Below are 20382 nucleotides of genomic sequence, written 5' to 3'. Positions count from 1 at the left end.
AACCTAAACAGCATGATAAAAAGTAGAGACATCACCCTGCCAACAAAAGTCCGCATGGTCAAAGAAATGGTATTCCCAGTAGTCATGTATGGCTGCGAGAGTTGGACTATAAGGAAGGCCGAGTGCCGAAGAATAGATTCTTTTGAACTATGGTGCTGGAGAAGACTGTCCCGTTCCCGACGTCCGGGACCAGGGAAACCCGGGAAAGTGGCAAGGAGGAGAAGAACCCCCACCCACCGACCTCCGCACCTACTCACCTGACAGCCCTCGGCCGGCCGACACGGATGCAGCCGAAGGAGCAAGAGGCAACGGGCGGGCCAGACACATCACCCTGCCAACAAAAATACGCATGGTCCAAGCAATGGTATTCCCAGTAGTCATGTATGGTTGCGAGAGTTGGACTATAAGGAAGGCCGAGCGCCGAAGAATAGATTCTTTTGAACTATGGTGCTGGAGAAGACTCTTGAGAGTCCCTTGGACTGCAAGAAGATCAAATCAGTCAATCCTAAAAGAAATCAACCCTGACTGTTCCCTGGAAGGCCAGATAATGAAACTGAAGCTCAAATACTTTGGCCACCAAATGAGAAGGGAGCACTCACTGGAGAAGACCCTGATGCTGGGAAAGATTGAAGGTCAAAGAAGACGGGGACGGCAAAGGATGAGATGGTTGGACAGTGTCATCGATGCAACGAACATGAAACTGAGCAAACTTCAGAGGACAGCGGAAGACAGGAGGGCCTGGCGGGATCTAGTCCATGGGGTCCATGGGGTTGCGAAGAGTCGGACTCGACTGTGCGATTGAACAACAACAACAAGTATTATGCCATTTTTCTTAGATGGGTCCAGTAAATCTCATGTTAGAAATGAGTCTTGTGTGCCCTGACAGCATAAACACAGTGATCAGTTGTTCTGCTAACAGTAACAAAGGACCATTCAGCAAGCCTTTCCTGATTCATGAAAATAAGTTGCTAGTCCATACATATTTTCAATAGCCAACTTAATTATACATAATGTTAGATACCAATTGCCTGAAAGGGCTGAATAGCCAGTTCTTCCTGATGCATTAAGGCATTCATGCCTTGTTCATTTTGCATGATTATGTCAGAACCCTCCATCTCAAAACGTTATCTGTTACTATCTTACTAGAACTAATGGTGTTTATACTAGTCAATAGATTTCTGAATCAGCATATTAAGTTCTCAACATCCAACTGGCTTGCTCTTGAAACCCCATTCTTTAAACCATAGACTGGAAATATTTCACAGTAAGGTGCAATATTTCTGTCCTCCAGTAGTTGGATCTCCAGTTGTCACGTTTATTACGGTCATAGACCAGTATATTAGAAGACAAGTAAATACAGTTACAGGAGCAGTAAAATTATAAAATATATTGGCATCTAAAATTATAAATAGGATCTAAAAACTTTAAAATAAAGAAATAATAAAATCAGAATTTTGATTAAAAATTAGGTTTAGGCCTATCTGTCCTTTATCTCTTTCCTAGTTTGGTATGCCAACCAACCAAATTTGGCAACCATCCTAGTCAACTCCAGTAAAGAAGTCTGTAAATCCCTAAGACAATATATTTACAGGAATCAGATAGTTCAGCATTTTAGTCCCACCTTATATTCTTAAATGTTTAAACATTTTAGAGTAATATTTGCTTTTTGCTTTTTTTGTTTTGCACAAGAATGCTGGGGAGGAGGTTTGTGCTCACTCCCCCTTCTTGCTGCAGCCTCCTTTCTCTTTCATCCCATGCAGTTCCTGATGGTACCCCAACCCTGGGGAGCAGTTTTTTGAGGACACAGAGGGCTGCACTGGAAAGGGGGTAAACACAAAGTTGTCTTCTGCAATGTGATCCCATTTGTGAAAAAGCTGATTCCAAACAGTTGTCTAGAAATAGGTTTTACTTGATGTACCAATGAATGATGAAAGCTGGTTTAGCTTAGTTGACTCAGGACTTTGCATTGACCTCTTCTAGTTTTGATGTATTTCAGTATATGTTATTACCAAAACATTTTCCAAAAAGTGCTGTCTGGCAAAAATTTACATATTTCCACATAACACATGCTCTGACAATATGTTTCACTCCAAAGGGAACAAATTTAGGTCATGATGAATGATCAAATACTTTTTGGAGTATCTATAGTGTACATTAACACTAATTGTCTACCTATAAAATCTGTGATAAGTGAGTTTCTTACTTTACTTGCCACAGTTTCTTTCCAGAGACATTATAAAGAAATGTCACTTGTGATTAAGAAACAATTCTTTTAAATGTCCAATGCAATGATCACGAGGAATTAAGTCATGTAAATTGTGTTGTTGTTGTTGTTGTTCAGTCACACAGTCGAGTCCGACTCTTCGCGACCCCATGGACCAGCTCCCGCCAGGCCCTCCTGTCTTCCACCGTCCTTTGAAGTTTGCTCAGTTTCATGTTCGTTGCATCTATGACACTGTCTAACCATCTCATCCTTTACCGTCCCCGTCTTCTTTGACCTTCCATCTTTCCCAGCATCAGGGTCTTCTCTAGTGAGTGCTCCCTTCTCATTTGGTGGCCAAAGTATTTGAGCTTCAGTTTCATTATCTGGCCTTCCAGGGAACAGTCAGGGTTGATTTCTTTTAGGATTGACTGATTTGATCTTCTTGCAGTCCAAGGGACTCTCAAGAGTCTTCTCCAGCACCATAGTTCAAAAGAATCTATTCTTCGGCGCTCGGCCTTCCTTATAGTCCAACTCTCGCAGCCATACATGACTACTGGGAATACCATTTCTTTGACCATGCGGACTTTTGTTGGCAGGGTGATGTCTCTACTTTTTATCATGCTGTTTAGGTTCGCCATCGCTTTCCTCCCAAGGAGCAGGCGTCTTTTAATTTCATGGCTGCTGTCACAGTCTGCGGTGATCTGGGATCCCAGGAACGTGAAGTCTATCACTACTTCCACGGCTTCCCCTTCTATTTGCCAAGGAGTGATGGGCCGGATGCCATGATCTTAGTTTTTTTCGATGTTGAGCTTCAAGCCCACTTTTGTGCTCTCCTCTTTTACCCTGAGCAAGAGGCTCTTTAGGTCCTCTTCACTTTCTGCCATTAGAGTGGTATCGTCTGCATATCTGAGGTTGTTAATCTTTTCCCCAGCAATCTTAATTCCTGCTTTTGATTCATCCAGGCCAGCATTTCGCATGATGTACTCTGCATATATATTAAATAAGCAAGGTGACAATATACATCCTTGTCGTACTCCTTTTCCTATGCTAAACCAATCAGTTGTTCCATATCCGGTTCTAACTGTTGCTTCTTGGCCCTTATACAGGTTTCTCAAGAGACATGTGAGGTGGTCTGGTACTCCCATCTCTTTAAGGACCTGCCATAGTTTGTTGTGATCCACACAGTCAAAAGCTTTAGCATAGTCAATGAAGCAGAAGTAGATGTTTTTCTGGTACTCTCTTTTGTGTTAGAAGTAGCTTTTAATATCTTGTTTTCAAATCCATCCTACAGTCTTATTTTTACTTTTTGATAGCTGTCACATGAGGAGAAATTCCATGAGATGCTGCTAGGATACCATAATTCCTTGGAAATTTAGATGCAAATTGATGCCTGAGAATTAAGTTTTCTTAGTCTCCTTTCTTTGATAAATGAAGAATAAATATCGATAAAGGATATCCTGACATTAGTTGCAAGAGACTTCAGAATTCCTCTTTTTTAAGTGGATAATGAATATTTTCTTAGAACACATATTTAGGGTCTCACTTTAGTCTATTGTCCAGATGCTGGGACTGCACTGGGCTCTGGGCTCTCTCTTATCTCTGGGACTCTGGAGACAAGGGCTATCACTCGCTCTGGCTTTCAACCCCCACAACACTGCAACTGACCTACCTGGGAGGAGTTCAACCATCACAGCATCTTCTGGGATGAATCTCTGTGCTGCCCGTCATCCCAGGAGGGAGAGGCTTTCTCTAACAATGCTGGGGCCAGCTTCAACACCACTGGAGATGTGAGCTGGCCTGGTAAGATCAGCATTGCTGATCAGCTGTTGGGTGGGCCCACACACACACAGATTACAACAGCCAACTCCTGCCTTAGATTGGCAGCCAACTGGAAGCCACCAAGTGGCAGTAGAAAACCCCAAAGAAGAGGCTTTAGGAGGGAGCTCAGGCTCATGAGGCTTTCAAGCCTTGTGAGAAAGGAAGAAAGAAGGTGGCAGCACAGGGGAGTGGCCTGCAGTATTGAATGCCTTGAAGCCCAGAGCAGTCAGGACTGCTCTTCCTCTTGCTGCAAAGCCACACTGAGAGGGCCAAGAGACAGAGAAGCAGCCATACAGGAGACAGAGGGCTGGGGTGATGGGAACACTTTCCTCCACTTCAAGTCTGAATAAATATTTTAATAAATAATCTAACAATATGTAACATAGCACTGAAAAGGTCAGGGACTAGGCCATGAGACAAATCTAGATGTCCAAGGACTGCACAAGCTACATTAATTAAAAAACCTGTATTGTTTTAGGCTATAACTCTTCCACCAGGCATTTGTTTTTTGTTTTTTTAATGATCTATTTATTATTTTTAGACAAACATACACAAAAAGGGACATATAAATAGTTAAGCACATTGTAACATCCAAATCTGGATTAATAGTTTAATTATAAATACTCCAATCAAATTTTTGGATTACTTATACATTTATTGCCATTTCCTATTATCCTTTTCCAATCACGTATTACAAGAGCCTATAAATTACTTTAACTACAAAGTTTATAGTAGATTTAATTTACAATTCATATAGTATCAAAAACTGTTACTACTAAACAGGCTTCACTTTAATGATGCCATTCTACTTGTTTAAGTAATTTCTTCTTCCTTATTTGAACTGCTACAAAGATATCAATTTAAATTTATGTCTACATCTTCTATATGTCATACGATCTTAACTTCCATCTTTTGTCCCCATATTTTTAATAGATGATGCTTAACTATAAATTTACTAATATAATATAGCTTTACTAGTGCTTTACTAATATGCCTATTCAAACATTCTCACCATCTCTTAAACAAGAAATATATATTTTAGGAAACCATATCATTGATGTTACCACAATTAACTTACATAGTTAGCATTTCATTTCTTATTACTAATTCAAATTCAATTTATATTCTAAAATGAAGAACCTATATTACCTATATTACCGCTTAATCACCCCATTTACAACAACATTTAACTCTCTTATATTTCCATTTAAAGTGTCTTTTAAACATTTTGTTAGTTCTTTTAATTAGGAAGAGACCTACCTCTGCCTCTAATCTGATATAACATTTTCCCATCAATCCAACAATGAAGAAAGAAAACAGTCTAAAGAAATATCTAACTAAAAAAAGAAAAAAATACTAATATTTCAACTTTAATTAACCTAAGCAATATCTTATGCCCTCCCTCTCATCCATATTAATAGATACCCATTGAAAATATAAAAGTCCCATTCATATACTCAAATCCATCCATACTGATCATATATATATATATATAGATGCTAGAATAACTTACTGAAACAACAACAAATTAAGCCACAAAGATAACAATTGGTTGCACATGTACAAATTTCCTGTCTTTTCTTCCCAGTAACAGCAAGGTCCATTTTTTAAATTTAAACTGTTTGTACCCAAAGCATAGAAAATAACAACATACTGCACCAAACATAGTTTTTGTCTCTTCCTTCCCCCCCCTTTCTAAAACCTCCTTTTTCCTTTCGATTTCGTTCAAGTGTCTTGAGTCTTTATATTCGTGAGGTTCCTTTTTATATTCGTGAGGTTCCTTTTCCAAATCAGTTCCTCCATCTTCCAGCAAGCCAGCCTTCATTCTTTTCTTCAATTTAAATCTTTTTGCCAGATTCTTTCCTCCTCCTCTTCTTTTTTCCATCTTTTTCTTTTTTACACGTAGTTTTTTGTTGCTTCTTTTTCTAGTATGCAAATTATTGGTTCTTTTAAGCACTGTCTTGTGTCACTACCTACTTCTTGATCTTCTTTTTCCACTGAACTTGGGTGATTTTTAAACAATTCCTTCGTCCTTTCCCGTGAGCACTCTCGTTCTTCCGCAAGCCCTTGAGTGTCTTGAATTTGGTCTCCATTTCTACTTCTATCTTGGCTTGCGTTTTGGTAGCTTTCCACAAGATCATTACAGGCAGTCTTTACTGCTTGAGTAATTTCTCTCACTATGTTCCAATGTGAGGGTTCCGACTAGTGTGTCTGGATCCAGCTCTTCCTCAGTTGCTCCCAATTCCATAGCGCCATGTACTCTTAAAACAAAACTTTGATCTTCCAAAGTCATTTTATATAATCGTTTTAACTTATTACTTTGTTGCATTTCATCAGTTTCCATTCCTTACTAACAGTTGAAGTTCAAACAAGACAAAAAGTTTTTCATACCCCCGCCATTTTGCCACAAATTCCGTTTCTAATCATTTTGCGGCAGCTTTCTCATAATTGGAAACATCTGTTGGGGGCTTTAAATTCCAAAACCATTCAACTTTCTCTTGTTTCTACATGAATAGATCTCTTCATGTGATGTGCTGATAATGCTTTTTTAAGTTATAAGTACCATAAGAATTAAAAAGTATGGTCGCAGCTTGTTAGAACATGGTGCCCATGTTCTATCCATGAACGCTCCCACTTTAGGGCAATCGCGTACACCCCCGCTTGCCAATTATGGGAGGGGCCGCAGCAAAGCCCCTTGCACTAGACCTCTCTCCAGGTGGTCTAGCAAAACCCACCCGGCGACCGGGGGGCTCCAAAAAGAGCACAAAGGAATCTGGCATCTCGGAGCAACCGAGAATCCGCCCATCGCCGTGCTGTACTGGAAGTTCCTCCTTCCACCAGGCATTTGACTAAGGAGCCTGGTGGCTGGATTACCTTGTGCAAGTCATAGTTCTGATAAGACCTGTTCTTGAAAAAAACCAGTTTCTGTCAAGACCTCTCTCAGCCCCACCTACCTCACAGGGTGTCTGTTGTGGGGGGGAAGGGAAAGGAGTTTGTAAGCCACTCTGAGACACTTTTGGGTAGTGAAGGGCAGGGTATAAATCCAATCTCTTCTTCTTCTAATGAAGGATCGGTGACATGTATAACATGGCTTCTCTCGTGTTGTATCACAAATTGCTTTTGAAACTACTCTATGTTTCAAAAATGGGGGGGGGGAGCTGCTTAAACAAAATGTCCGACCGGGGGGCTCCAAAAAGAGCACAAAGGAATCTGGCATCTCGGAGCAACCGAGAATCCGCCCATCGCCGTGCTGTACTGGAAGTTCCTCCTTCCACCAGGCATTTGACTAAGGAGCCTGGTGGCTGGATTACCTTGTGCAAGTCATAGTTCTGATAAGACCTGTTCTTGAAAAAAACCAGTTTCTGTCAAGACCTCTCTCAGCCCCACCTACCTCACAGGGTGTCTGTTGTGGGGGGGAAGGGAAAGGAGTTTGTAAGCCACTCTGAGACACTTTTGGGTAGTGAAGGGCAGGGTATAAATCCAATCTCTTCTTCTTCTAATGAAGGATCGGTGACATGTATAACATGGCTTCTCTCGTGTTGTATCACAAATTGCTTTTGAAACTACTCTATGTTTCAAAAATGGGGGGGGGAGCTGCTTAAACAAAATGTCTAAATCCTGTTTGGCCTCACCTAAATAGTTTGATTGTTCTTTGATTCTCATCTGTAACAATTTGTTTGATTCCAGCGTTTCAGTCCTGGAGCAAGCAGAGCAGGATCTGGACTGGCCACTCATAAGAAGCATCTTTATTCTCACTCCACTGCTATTGTGCCAAGTCAGTGTTTGTTTGTTTGGCAGGCAGACATAGCCCTGTAATGAAGGCCCCGTCAGTTCTTCCCCCAGCTTCCCTTTGTTGTGTGGCTACTCCCAGTAGAAGCAGAGTGTTACATGAGGGCTAGACAAGACCTAGATGGGGACAAGAGGCTGCACTGGCTTCTTAGGAGAGACCGCAGTCTACTGCACTCCACCAGTACAGCAGGAAGAGGAATGTAGCACAAAGAAACAGGTTGAATACTAGTTATGATGAAACAGCTTATGAAAAACTATTACCTGATTCAAGGTTGGATGAGTACCACATTGAATTCAAGATGAAGGACTGTATTGTCTGTCACTGGAAAAGTACCTATAGTGGCTCCTCTCAAACTCGTATATCACTTTAACATTAGGGAAACAAATAGAGAACTATTTTCTTAACCTCTATTAGAAACAGAGTCCTTGCTATCTGAGAGAGTATTGTTCTGTTTCATTTCTAGTTTTATGAAGAAGGAGGTAGATGGTGACTAGTTCCTGCACTTTTTATAAAGAGGAATTTTCTCTAAAAAGGAATATAAAGAAATCTGTAACATAGATCATCTACGCAAATATACATGATATACATGTATGTTCTTGACCCATTAAAAATGATAAGTTCTGCTGTATGATTTCACGTCTTACTTCCTAGGTGTGTTAACGTCTTTAAGCAATTTAAAAATACACATATTTTACATCTGATTATTAACATTTAATGTCTCTTTTACAACTACTATATTAATAGGAAGCTGTTCCCCCTACTCCTCATTAAAACATACAGTGCTGCAAACAAAATCCTGGGTTTTCAATTTAAAATAACCTCTGCCTCCTATACCTGTTAATGACCCATCAAGAGAAAGCCAAAAACTAATTAAGTCTACTATAGAGAATGTTGATATCGGTGCTGTGTGGGTGGAGGCTGTACCATTCAGGTTTCATATTTACCTGCATTCAACCAGATATTAAATCACAAATGTATTTCTTGTTGCTTGCATAATGGGTCTTTTTCTTTTTTAGGTGAAAGGTCCCCCAACTGCGGGAGCATTTAAAGAAAGACCAACAAAGCCCACAGCATTTCGCAAGTTTTATGAGCGAGGTGACTTCCCCATCGCCCTTGAGCATGATTCAAGAGGAAACAAAATAGCCTGGAAGGTAAGTCAGGGCGCAGCTGTGACAGCCAGCTGTGCTTATTGAAGTGACATCTCTCATTGCCAAAAAAAATGTTGGCTTATAAGTAAATAAAGTGGAGTAATTTCTTAGCAAATAGAAGATGGTGGGGGAGCAGTCAGAGAGTGGCCTCCTGAGTCAGCCATCTACCTTGGCTAACAATTAAATTATATGCTGCAAAAAGGAAGATGACAGAGTTGCTTTGCCTTAGAGAATTGTCTCCTGCTCAATTCATCTCTATTTTTATGAGGACCTGGCAACCCAGCCTATTTCAGGCAGTCCATCAAATGATGGAAGTGGCTAGATACAGTGAACAGCAGCCATTTATCTCCCCCCAAATTTCACCTTCCTGCAGGACAGTTCCAAATGGAAGCTTTAATTACCTAAATGGATAGGTCAAGATTGCCTGCTCCCTTGGAATGCAGAGCAGAATACAAACGAAGGTGGATTCTCATTCCACGGCTGCACTCCCAGTCTGCAGCATATGTCAGACAGCGTAATCGCTGTCATACGTGCCCCTGTTAGAGGCTGACCTCCACTGCTGAAACCATTACAGTTCCGACATCTCTGACAAAAGGTTAATTGGCTTCAAAATAAATGTATTGCCTAATGACTTCATTCTAATGCAGCTGTGTTCCTCTCTAAAAGGCTCAGCGATGTTATTTGTAAAACTTGCCAATCTTTTAAGTAACTAGAGCAGGCTTTTAAATTTAATTTGAAAAATGAATGCTGATCTCTAACCTGCTCTTTCTATTTAATTATTTTGCTTATCAAAGAATGTCTTTCCTGTTTTATGTTTATGTGTGTTATTTATTGAACCGTCTACGATAGTTTTCTGGAAACAGAACAAAGGATATGCAAAAGATTGAGCATCATGGGTATGAGGAAGAGAACAATTCCAGTTCTTTGGACATCTGAGTGGGTCATGTCAAATCTTATTTTAAACTCATAAGGTTTTATTAATTAAAATAAGAAGAAATCAGGGATCACAATGGCACACAGAATAATAACTTCCACTGTCTATTAAATGACTGAAGAACTCAGAATTGTACAGAACTTCTTAACCAATTAGATCCATCCCGCAGGCTTGCAGTCTAAACTGATAGTTCGGTTTTTAGTCAGATTGATGACTAATCCAGTCATCAAACGGTCCTCCTGCATGACAATGGTAATATATAACAACAGAAAACATGCAACACTTTTACAATGTTGAAATTCCATCAGTACTATATGGAAACTCATGGAATAGATCACTTTAAGGATAAATGTTGTATGTTTTATTTTATGATTGCATTGTACTTATAGGGATTTTATGCAAAACTTGGTGTTAACACTTTATTATTTGTCATTACAATATTTTTATTTTTTGTTAAGAGCTATAGCTAACAAAAATGATCACTGGGAATAAGCGAAGGAGAGGGAATTTAGAGAGGCAAGAACTGGTACAAATATTGCTTAGGCTGAGGGCAAAAGATAAGACAAATTCACTGTCGGCTTTTACATTTTCAAAGAGAAAGTTGCAGTGGCATCTGTGTCCCAAGAGCCTTGGTGCTACTTGAGATCTTTTTGAACAGAGCATGTATTAACCAAACCAAGTCAGTGTAATACCTTCTGTGCTGTCTGTAACAGTCTGCAAGTAGAGAGACCTTTCCATCATGCCCAGTAAAATATTTGCCTTTTTCTGTTTGTTTTTGCTTAATGTCCAGCTTGATGGTGAGTTCTGAAAAACTCAAAAAATTCTTCAGTCCTTTGTAACATTTTAATTGGTCCTAATTAAAGGCTTTGCCCTAGTGTTTTGTTTTGTCTTTAGTTTTTGTCATATAACTTTTTTTTAAACTGGTGATGGGGAAACCCTGTTAGTTTAATATTGGCTGTTAGTAAGTTCAAGAAACAGGGAATACTGGGGGGGGGGACCACAAAGAGACACGCAGAAGAAGAAATATAGCTTAAAGAGAAAACTTTTTAGTACTTGCTTCCTTGCTGTTGTGTCATTAAACTGTATTTTACTATAGCTATACTAGTTGTAAGGCACTTCCATGTAGAAAACCGATGGTAGACCCATATACAGAGAGAAGCATATGTGGATTGTACATGCCAGGTGACTTTCTTAAAATATTGTTTGTATAAGTGACTTTTGGTAGGAATGTTGTAAGTGGTTCTGATGAGTATAGAAACTTTGGAGAAGCATTGAAATAACAGTTTGATCAGCTGTTAGAGTTTGTTAGGTTTAATATAAATATTATATATATTAATATTTCAAGTATTCCATATGTTCTAAGGATGCATACTGGCATATGTGAAAATTAGATCCACTGATTTCCCCCCCCCCCTTGCCCGGCTTGAGCCCTCCTTCATCCTGTCTTTGTGATGCATTTGACAAAAAAGAAAGAAAGAAAGAAAAAATATTGTCATATTGAAAGCTGATTCATTCTGCATTTTAAAATTATTATTTAAATTTTATTGAGTAATGATAATTGACGTACATAGTAACATGAGTGAAAAAATTTTCAGTTTGGTTATTTCTTGAGTAACTTACATAAGGCGAGTACAATTGTTGAGTGAACTCTGCATTTTTAAAATTAAGCATGGTGTATATTAATTCCCTCAGATTTGCATTTGCCTCCCATATATATGTATTTTTTACAAAAAAGTTGAACGCATTTTTAAATCATTGGAAGACTACTTGGAAACAGGGCGGGGAGGCTGCAGGTTAGTGACCTCACTGGTGTGGGTGTATTAAGCATGGCTTTTGAAGCAATTAGAAAAAAATATGTCTCCCTTGATCTGAGAGGACAGCATGCTGAACAGAAATATGGTGAGTATGCTTCCACAGCAAGTTTGTTGCTAAAATTATATACATCTGAATGGTGGATGTTGTTTTAAATTATATGATTTGTCCTGGATCTTCAAAAGTTTAAGATCAAAATATCACAGACAGCTGAAAATGCAGTTAATAATATTGAATCAGGTAGTATCATGAAACAGGAAATAGGTTTACACTTAAATCAGTGTTAAAAATGTTCTATGAAATGAGCACAGTGAAGTTTCAAACAGGATAAAGCAGAATCTCTTAATCATGGTGGAAATGTAGAATAAACACAGACTTTGGCTATTGTCCTGTTGAGAACCTAATGCCTATTAGAGCAAACCTGCTTGTTTATTCCACAACAGCTGACAATCTAACCTGGAGTATATCTAGTTGGTTTTGAGTGCCATTTAGCAATTAAAATTTTCAGCCAAGTTAATATTGGCTCTTTAAAAAACTCTTATGTTGGTATTTGATATCTTTCTACAGCCACTTGACTGATGTCCAGGCAAACAGTTTGCTTACCACCATTTGTTCAAAATACAAAGACGCGTTAATATAATGTAACCCTTCTGTCCCAATCCATGACAGCACAGTGTTCAGGTCTGTACCAATCCTGGCTGTAGCCCGGATCTAGAAATATGTGAATTTAGGTAACAAAACTGGTTGTCTTGGAAAACAGTTCATCCTCAGTTTTAATATAGCAGGACATGGGCTGTTAACTACTGGGTTTTTATTCGGGGTGGAATAAAAAGGATATAAAAAGGGGGAAAGTATGTAACTGTTGAATACTGTGCTAACCGCACCATATTCTTACACAAACATAAAATATACATAAGGTTTCAGGCTACCCCTCTGAAATACCATTCCCATCCCAGTACTTTACTCACTTTGTGTTATTTCTGTGGCCTGGGTCACTGGGATAGCAGTGGGGATGAGCCCAAGATTACTCCTGACCCCAAGATTACTTTATTTCTGCAGGTGGATCAGGCAACCTGTTGCAGCCTCATACCCTGCTCTGTTAGGCTTGAGTGTTGGTGAGCAATGGTTCCCTAGTCCCGGTGAAAATTGTCACAGTGTGTAGTGTGCTCTGTAAGTGGTGTTATTGAAGAGAAGGACAGCGGGGAAGATGAAATAGTACTATTTTCACCATGGATATTTTAGGCCTGAAACAAGTATCTCTCTGATTTGTCCTTTCATTTTATTTTTTCCTCATTCTATTTATATGTAATGTATAACATGGTTCATTTCACTCTTGGTAACTTGTCTGTTAACTGGTGCATGAGAGCAAATGCAAAGGGGTCTCAAAAAGATGATTTATACTAACAAAAGAAAACACCTCTGGAGGTTCTTTTCTCCCATGAGATGCACGTACTATTGGATTTTTAATATTTAGTAAGCTGCATTATAAAAACCACAATGTAGCACATTTTCACTGTAACAAGTAGAACAAAGCCTTGTAAAATTTCTTGTAGAAATTAGTGTCCTACAGGTCATTCCTTTTTCGGAAGTGAATGGAGCATAGTGGCAAAGAGAATGAGTGTGGCAGGGAAGACTCTGATTCTAATCTTTCCCTTTGCTGTGACCTAATTAGGCTTGCAGCTCTCTCTTAGCCTCATGGAAAGCTCTATAAAAGTGTTAAAATACTATCTGGAAGGACTTACACCTGTAAGTTCTTTGTAGATGCACACAGGCAGTTGATGACATAGGAAGAGTGGCATAGCAGTCATGCCAGTATTCCCCCCCCAAAAAAAATCCCCCCAATTATATGTATTCTTATACTGATTTCACATCTGAAATCACTGATGACTTCAATAACAAACTGAAGTAGCCCTAACCTGAGCAGGGTTATTTTACAATGAAGTTTTCTGATGTGGTGCTCTGCTGCCAGATTTCCACGGCACCTCTCTGGGAGCCTGCTTGAGTCCCTTGAAGTGCACAGTGGTTCATAGCACAAGTCTGGAGGTCCAGTAAACAGCAGTTTGGGGTTGATCACTGGAAAACAAAGCATGTGAGCTAGGCAAAGGAAGTTAAAATAAGTTGGGTAGTGTTTCCATTCTCTTGTGAGTTTCTTTTATAATCTACCAACAGGCTGATGATTCAGTTTAATGTTGCAACATTAGTCAGGCCACATAGGCCTTTCTATCTAGGGTGGTGGGAAGTTGTATCTGGCTCTAAGAAAAAGCAAACGTCCCTCCCTTATTAACTTTCTGTCCTATGCTGATCCATAGGGATGTGCACTTCAAAAAATTTCTTAATAATTTTTAATCAATATTTCAATTATGGCATTGTTTTTGTTATCCTGAATTTTCAGCATTGTTAAGTTTGAGTCCAGTGGCACCTTTAAGACCAACAAAGTTAAACTCTGAGTATAAGCTTTTGTGTGCATGCACACTTCTTCAGATACATTGAAATAAGACTTCCTCAACCATTACATATGGGTGGGGGTGGGGTTAGTTGCCAGGAAGTGCTAATTAGAATCAAGATGCATAAATGAGTGATAAGTATAGCTAAAACTGTATTACAGCAGTTGGTAAGACCTGTGAATAGCAGCAAATTAGCATACAGATAATAAATGAGTTAACAAACAGATGTGAGAACGAAGTTTGAGTCCAGTGGCACCTTTAAGAACAACAAAGTTTAATTCTGGGTACAAGCAAAAATTAAGTGACTTGGCATGTGTAGTGAGTTAAGAACCCAATATCTATATTAAGCCCTGGGGGTTCCATTGTCCAGAGTTTTGTAATAACTTGTAATTCAGTGATCTCCCATTCTGGTCTGTTTCTGAAATTCCTTTGCAATAAAACAGCTACTTTAAGTTCTCCCACTGAAAGCCCTGGGAGGTTGAAATGTTCTCCTACAGGTTTCTCAATTTTGTGATTCTTGATGTCAGACTTGTGTCCATTTATTCTTTGGCATATGGTTTGACCTGTTTGCCCTATGTAGAGAAGTGAAGGGCATTTTTGGCATTTAATGGCATATCTAGTGTTAGAAGATGAGCAAGTGAATGAGCCTGAGATGGTACCATTCTGGCTTTGTTAATCTGTTTCTTGACTTCATCAAGTGGATATTTTAGATCCAAAAAGGTTTGTTGTAGATCTTTTAGGTGAGAAACTCTGCCTGTAGGATTAGAGCAGATGCAGCTGTAGCATAGAGCCTGACTGTATACAATAGTTTGATACGTTTAGGATGGTAGCTGGAGGCGTGTAGATATGTTTGTTGGTCAGTAGGTTTCTAGTACAAGGCGGTGTCTATGCGTCCATTGTGTATTTTTACAGTAGTGTCCAGAAAATGTATTTCTTGCATAGATTGGTTCATTGTCAGGTTGATGGTGGGGTGAAAATTGTTGAATGCCTGGTGGAATATCTCCAGGGCTTCTTAACATGTGTCCAGACAATAAAGATATCATCAGTGTATCGCAGGTATAAGAGAGGTGTGAGTGGGCAGGAGTTTAGGAAGTGTTGCTCCAAGTCAGCCATAAAGATGTTAGCATATTGTGGGGCCATGTAGGTGCCCATGGCTGTACCATTGATCTGAAAGAACAAGCTGTTACCAAATTTGAAGCGGTTATGGGTGAGAACAAAATGACACAGTTTGGTGGCAAAGTCAGCTGTGAAGTTGTTAGAAATTATGTTCCTTATGGCTTGTAATTCATCTTTGTATGGGATGTTGGTATACAGAGATTCCGCATCCATGGTGGCTAAAATAGTATTCTCTAGGAGGCTGTTCAAAGATTGTATTTTCCTCAGAAAGTCTGTGGTGATGCATGCATAACTAGGAGCACTGATGGCATAGGGTCCTAGAGTCCATTCTGCTTCAGACCAGCACAGCTACCCACCTAATCTATTTTCAGCAGTGTTGTTACTGGTTAGGGAATTTTGAATAGGGCTTGGGGGGTTGGTACTGGAAAAACTAGGACATTATTTTTGCTCCTTCTCTTCCCAAGGCAGGAGGAGGACATAAGAAGGGCCCTGCTGGATCAGACAAGTGGTCCATCTAGTCCAGCACCCTGTTTTACACAGTGGCCAACCAGTTCCTCTGGAGGGCCAACAACAGGACACAGGCCCTCCTGGCACTGGGATTCAGAGACTGACGGCCTCTGAGTGTGGAGGTTCCCCTCAGTCACCATGGCTAGTAGCCACAGATAGACCTATCCTCCATGAATCTATCTAATCTATCTAATCCCCTTCTAAAGCTATTTATTCCTGTGGCCATCACAGGCCAGAAATCCCACATTTTAATCACTCTCTGTGTAAACAGGTATTTCTTTTTGTCCATCCTGAACCTACTGCCCATCAGCTTCACTGGATGCCCTTGAGTTCTAATAATTTGGGAGAGGGAGAAAAAGTTCTCTGTCAAGCCTCTCCACCCCATGCATAATTTTATAAAGGAGTGGGAAGGGAGGGAGGAAAAGAGAGGGGCTTACCATCCCTGGGCTTACTGTGTCATCTTTGTCCCCACTGGAGGCTTCTTCTGGCTTCAGAGGCAGTAGAACCCACCTTAAAGCCAGAAAATGATGGGGAGGCTAGAGGGCTCCTAAGGCTTGCCTGTTGTAGTGGCGGTTTTCTCCCCCGCCACTGGAGCTTTTTATTTTTTAAAAAATAGTAATTGAATAACATTATATTGATATAACAGCATAGCAATATGTGAACCAGGTTCTCTTAATTCCAAACGTCTTTTAAAAAATTAAGTAAATCTTTCGCTCCTTCTGTTGCAGAGATATAAAAGAACAGGGCCTTCCTTTTTATAAATGGAAGCTGGGAATGCAGAGACAACGGTGTATATATTGCTGTACTGTTACATCAATGTAACACTATTTAATTGCTGGGGTTTGTTTTTTGTGTGTTTTTTTTAAAAAAATCCCACATGGTGGGGGAGAAAACAGCTGCTGCAACAGCCAAGCATTGCAGGAGTCCAGGAGCCTACCTGCCATTTTCCAGCTGAGAGGTCAGTAGGGATCCCAAGTCCCCCCAGGGAGCAGGGAAACCCCCGCCCCAGAGGCCCGTTCCCCGGCGCCGCCGGATCGGGCCCCGGGGGGGAACTCCTCCCCGATGTGTGCCCCTGCCGCCAAGGTAAGTTCCACTTGGCAGCCCTAGAGGTCAGGCCTCTGCTGCCTTCAAGGCCAGCAACAGGAAGAATCCTCCATCAAGGACAATCCTGACATGGGAAGTCCAGGGCCAGTCCAGTCCGTTCCCTTTTGAAATGTAAACCCCCCCCCATGGGCCTGTCTTCCCAAGGAATGAGAAATGCCAGTTAACAGCTGTTTCCAGGCCTGCCCACTCCCCTCCCGTACCTTTTCAAAACCCTGAAATGCTGCCAAAATTTTGGGAGATTCTTTTTTGTTACTCACAGAATTTCAGGCATGTTTTGCATCATTTCAGGTGTCCCCAAGCTGACCCGAAACAGCTAATTTCAAGTATAGTTTCCATTTGGGTATATCCCAATGCACACCCCTACTGATTTAGTGTTTCTTTTCTTACAGTTAAGGGGGAGCTTTGTTTGATTCAAACCTTATATTGCTGTCCAAGTCCCTACTCAGAACTGGCCAAAAATGAATCAAATGCTGCACTTATTTCCATGCTGAAGAGAATACTCTTCCTTTCAGTTGGAAGTAATATTATTCCTTTTTTTATTTTGTAAGTGTTTTGGTTTGTACTGATCAATAAGAATCATTATTTATTGATGCTTAGGTACCTAAACCTTGCTGTTCGGGTTATTTATGAATCTCATTGCCCAAATAAAGTAATTTCAAAGCTACTCAGATTAATATTAAGTGGAACAAAAATAACACAAACTCTTGTGGTACCATAAAGATGAACACATTAGTCAATCTTTAAACTGTCACAAAGAATCTTGCATTTTTGCTGCTGCAGACTAACATAGCTTCCCCAATGGAATATTAATTAGCTTATTTAAAATAAATTATGTCATTAGCCAGGCACATTTCCTCATAAAATCATAATTGCAGCACTAATCTGTAAAAAGCTAACTTCATTGTCTGAAAAGCAATTGTCTCAAAACCTGCCTCTTCTGCAAAGCCTTCGGTTCAGACCCATAGACTTCATTCTGAACTGAGACAAAACCCAAGTTCAGGTAACTGCATGTCTTTGCATTTAGTCCTTTTACACTTGCCTTTACCACACTGCCCTTCCTTAGTCATTTTCTCTCCCTCCCTTCCATGTCTAAATGAGACTGTAGGGACAGGATAATCTTTGACAGCATAATATATTGGTGAAGTTACTCAATGAAGTGTCATACACACTGATGGCATTATATGAATAATAAGCCTCCAAATTCACAAGGTGTGGCTTACACACCAAGTTTTCTCCATCCCCTCTCCCCTTTGAAAGAATATTTCTAACCTACAGAAGGCCATATGAGTCTGTTACTCCTCTGTTCCCTGTCTCTGGTCTCTCAACTAAACATGCCAGATAGGAAATCTGGAGACCCAAAATAGAATGTCTTTGGAGAGGGACAGAGAACAAAGGAATAACAGACCAATATGGCCTGTTGTAGATTAGAAATAGTGTAATTAATATTGATGTAAAAAAGCAGGGGACCTGTAAGGACTTGCAGGGGGCATCTCATTTCCCCCTCCCACATTGTTCCCTCTTTCTGTTCCCTGAAAGCTGCAATAGCCTCTCCCCTTTTCCTTCTTCCTTCTCTACTTCCCACCCACCCACCTGCAATGTTCCCTCTAAACTGTGGAGTCTTGTGAGCAAAAACTCTACTTTGTGAGCTACTGGCATTAAGGTTGTGAGCGAGCGATGTGGCTGCTGCATCAATTAGTTTGCTCTGGAGCCCTCCTTCCTGAGCCAAGGCAAAAATGTGTGAGCTGGAGGCTAAAAAACTGTGAGCTAGCTCATACTAACTCAGCTTAGAGGGAACACTGCCCACCTGTATTGTCCCCCTCAGTCTTCAGTTCTCCTTCTTTCCCTCCCTCTGGCAGCCTCTGCCTAGGAAACCTCTGGCTCAGTTGTTTGGTGCCAGCAGCCAGGTCAGGCCCAGTTATATGGAAGGGAATCTGCAAGGACTCATTTATCCCCGTCCCTTTCCCCACATTATTTTGTCTTTCCTTTCTTCTGTCAGCCACTACATCCTCATTTTTTCAAGCTTCCTTCTCTCTTTCCCACCTGTCAATTAACCTGCCTTTTATCTGCCCTCTCCTTGAGCTATCATATTTATTTATTTCATTTATACTCCACTTTTACTTCATTTATACTCCACAATGGGGACCCAGAGCAGCTCAGATCATTCTCATCTCCTCCATTTTACCCTTGCATTAATTTGCTTCTCCAGTAACAAAGACAATTTTAGTATAACCCCAAGGCTTTTAACTGAGTCAACAAAAGGCAACTGAACTTCGTCAAAGGTTTGGGGAACAATGTTCTTCAAGACACCCATCTTCCCAATCAGCATTAACTGAAGGGTGTGTGCTGTTATTTTTCTGTGTGGAATGTCCATAGGGAATGGACCAGAGGCACCTCGGATGCACCAGCAGCTGCCTGCCTCCGTCATGGCTGCCCTCAGGATTGCTCTGCCTGTGTGGTATTTGTAGTTATAAGGTAATCAGTTAGCCAAAAATGTGAGCCCTGTCAGGTGAGGTAGCTACTTATTGTTGGAATGTGGTTTTGAAAATTAATAAATATGGGAATCTGAATTGATCTGGAGTATCTTCTTTGAAGATGCTCTTTGCTTGTAACCTGCTTCTTTTTGGTAAACCATTTTAATGGCCTCAGATAATTGATGAGTCTATGTTAAAAATGTCATAAGTATGTTTTTACAAAAAGATAAAATGGAGGCAAGGTTTTCTAGTAATAGTTTTTCTTGTGTTCTGACCAGAGTGTAATTTCCAGGCAGATCGGAACCCTGACATGTTTCTAAAAACAAAAACTAAGCATTGTGCATGTTCAGTAGCATGCTTCTTTATTACTTCAGTTGAAAACAGGTTCCAGACCTGTGATCCATAAGGACAGACGTACAAGACTTGCAACACACCAGGGAAATGTTGAACTGGAAGACGAATCCAGAATTTACTGTCATACCAGACAATTAATCAGAGCTAATGTCTTACATAAACATATACATGAAATCATATTATTTAAAAACAACCTATGGAGTGATGTTGGTCTGTTAGAACAAAGTCCATAGTGACAGTATAATAATATCATTAGTATTAAGATTGCCCTGTGAACAAAGGTTGGTCCTAGTAAAGAGATTTCTCAACTGTTCTTCTGAATTATTCATGCAGAACAAAATTACTTTATCCCATAGCACCAGCTAGTTCCCTGACTCTAATACTACAGTTTGCAACACAGAAATCACCTGAAAGGTTCAGTACAAATTAATTATCAATTCAGCCTTTATATAGTTTAACTGATTACACTCAGGGCTACCTCCCTAGCAAGTTGGCTGTGAAAGGGAAGAAGAGTGAACTATGTCTGTTGCCTGATGAAAGGGAAACGGCTTGCTGAGCCTGCAAAACCTACAACTGCCAAGAAACTGGTGCCTGGAATCCTGTGTGCTGTACAGAACATCAAAGCAACTGCAGCTCCTCCTGGTGTTCTGTGCTCGTGCTCTTTAGAATAGACACAGATCC

The 20382-nt window shown here is 40.2% G+C and overlaps 1 protein-coding gene across 1 annotated transcript in view; it reads left to right on the top strand.

The window, feature by feature from the left end:
- The window catches only part of PACRG (PARK2 co-regulated), a gene marked incomplete at its 3' end in the record, with an annotated part of 196854 nt that overhangs the window by 66839 nt on the left and 109633 nt on the right, over positions 1 to 20382 (top strand). Inside the window, exon 2 of the mRNA XM_015421221.1 lies at positions 8828 to 8962. Within this exon, the coding sequence (XP_015276707.1) occupies positions 8828 to 8962 (135 nt within the window). The remainder of the gene's footprint in view (positions 1 to 8827; positions 8963 to 20382) is intronic.

Source organism: Gekko japonicus, unplaced genomic scaffold, assembly GCF_001447785.1.
Source record: "Gekko japonicus isolate JY-2015 unplaced genomic scaffold, Gekko_japonicus_V1.1 scaffold286, whole genome shotgun sequence".
NCBI lineage: Eukaryota > Metazoa > Chordata > Lepidosauria > Squamata > Gekkonidae > Gekko > Gekko japonicus.
Note: the sequence above shows the minus strand (reverse complement) of the source record. Positions and strands in the feature narration are given on the sequence as shown.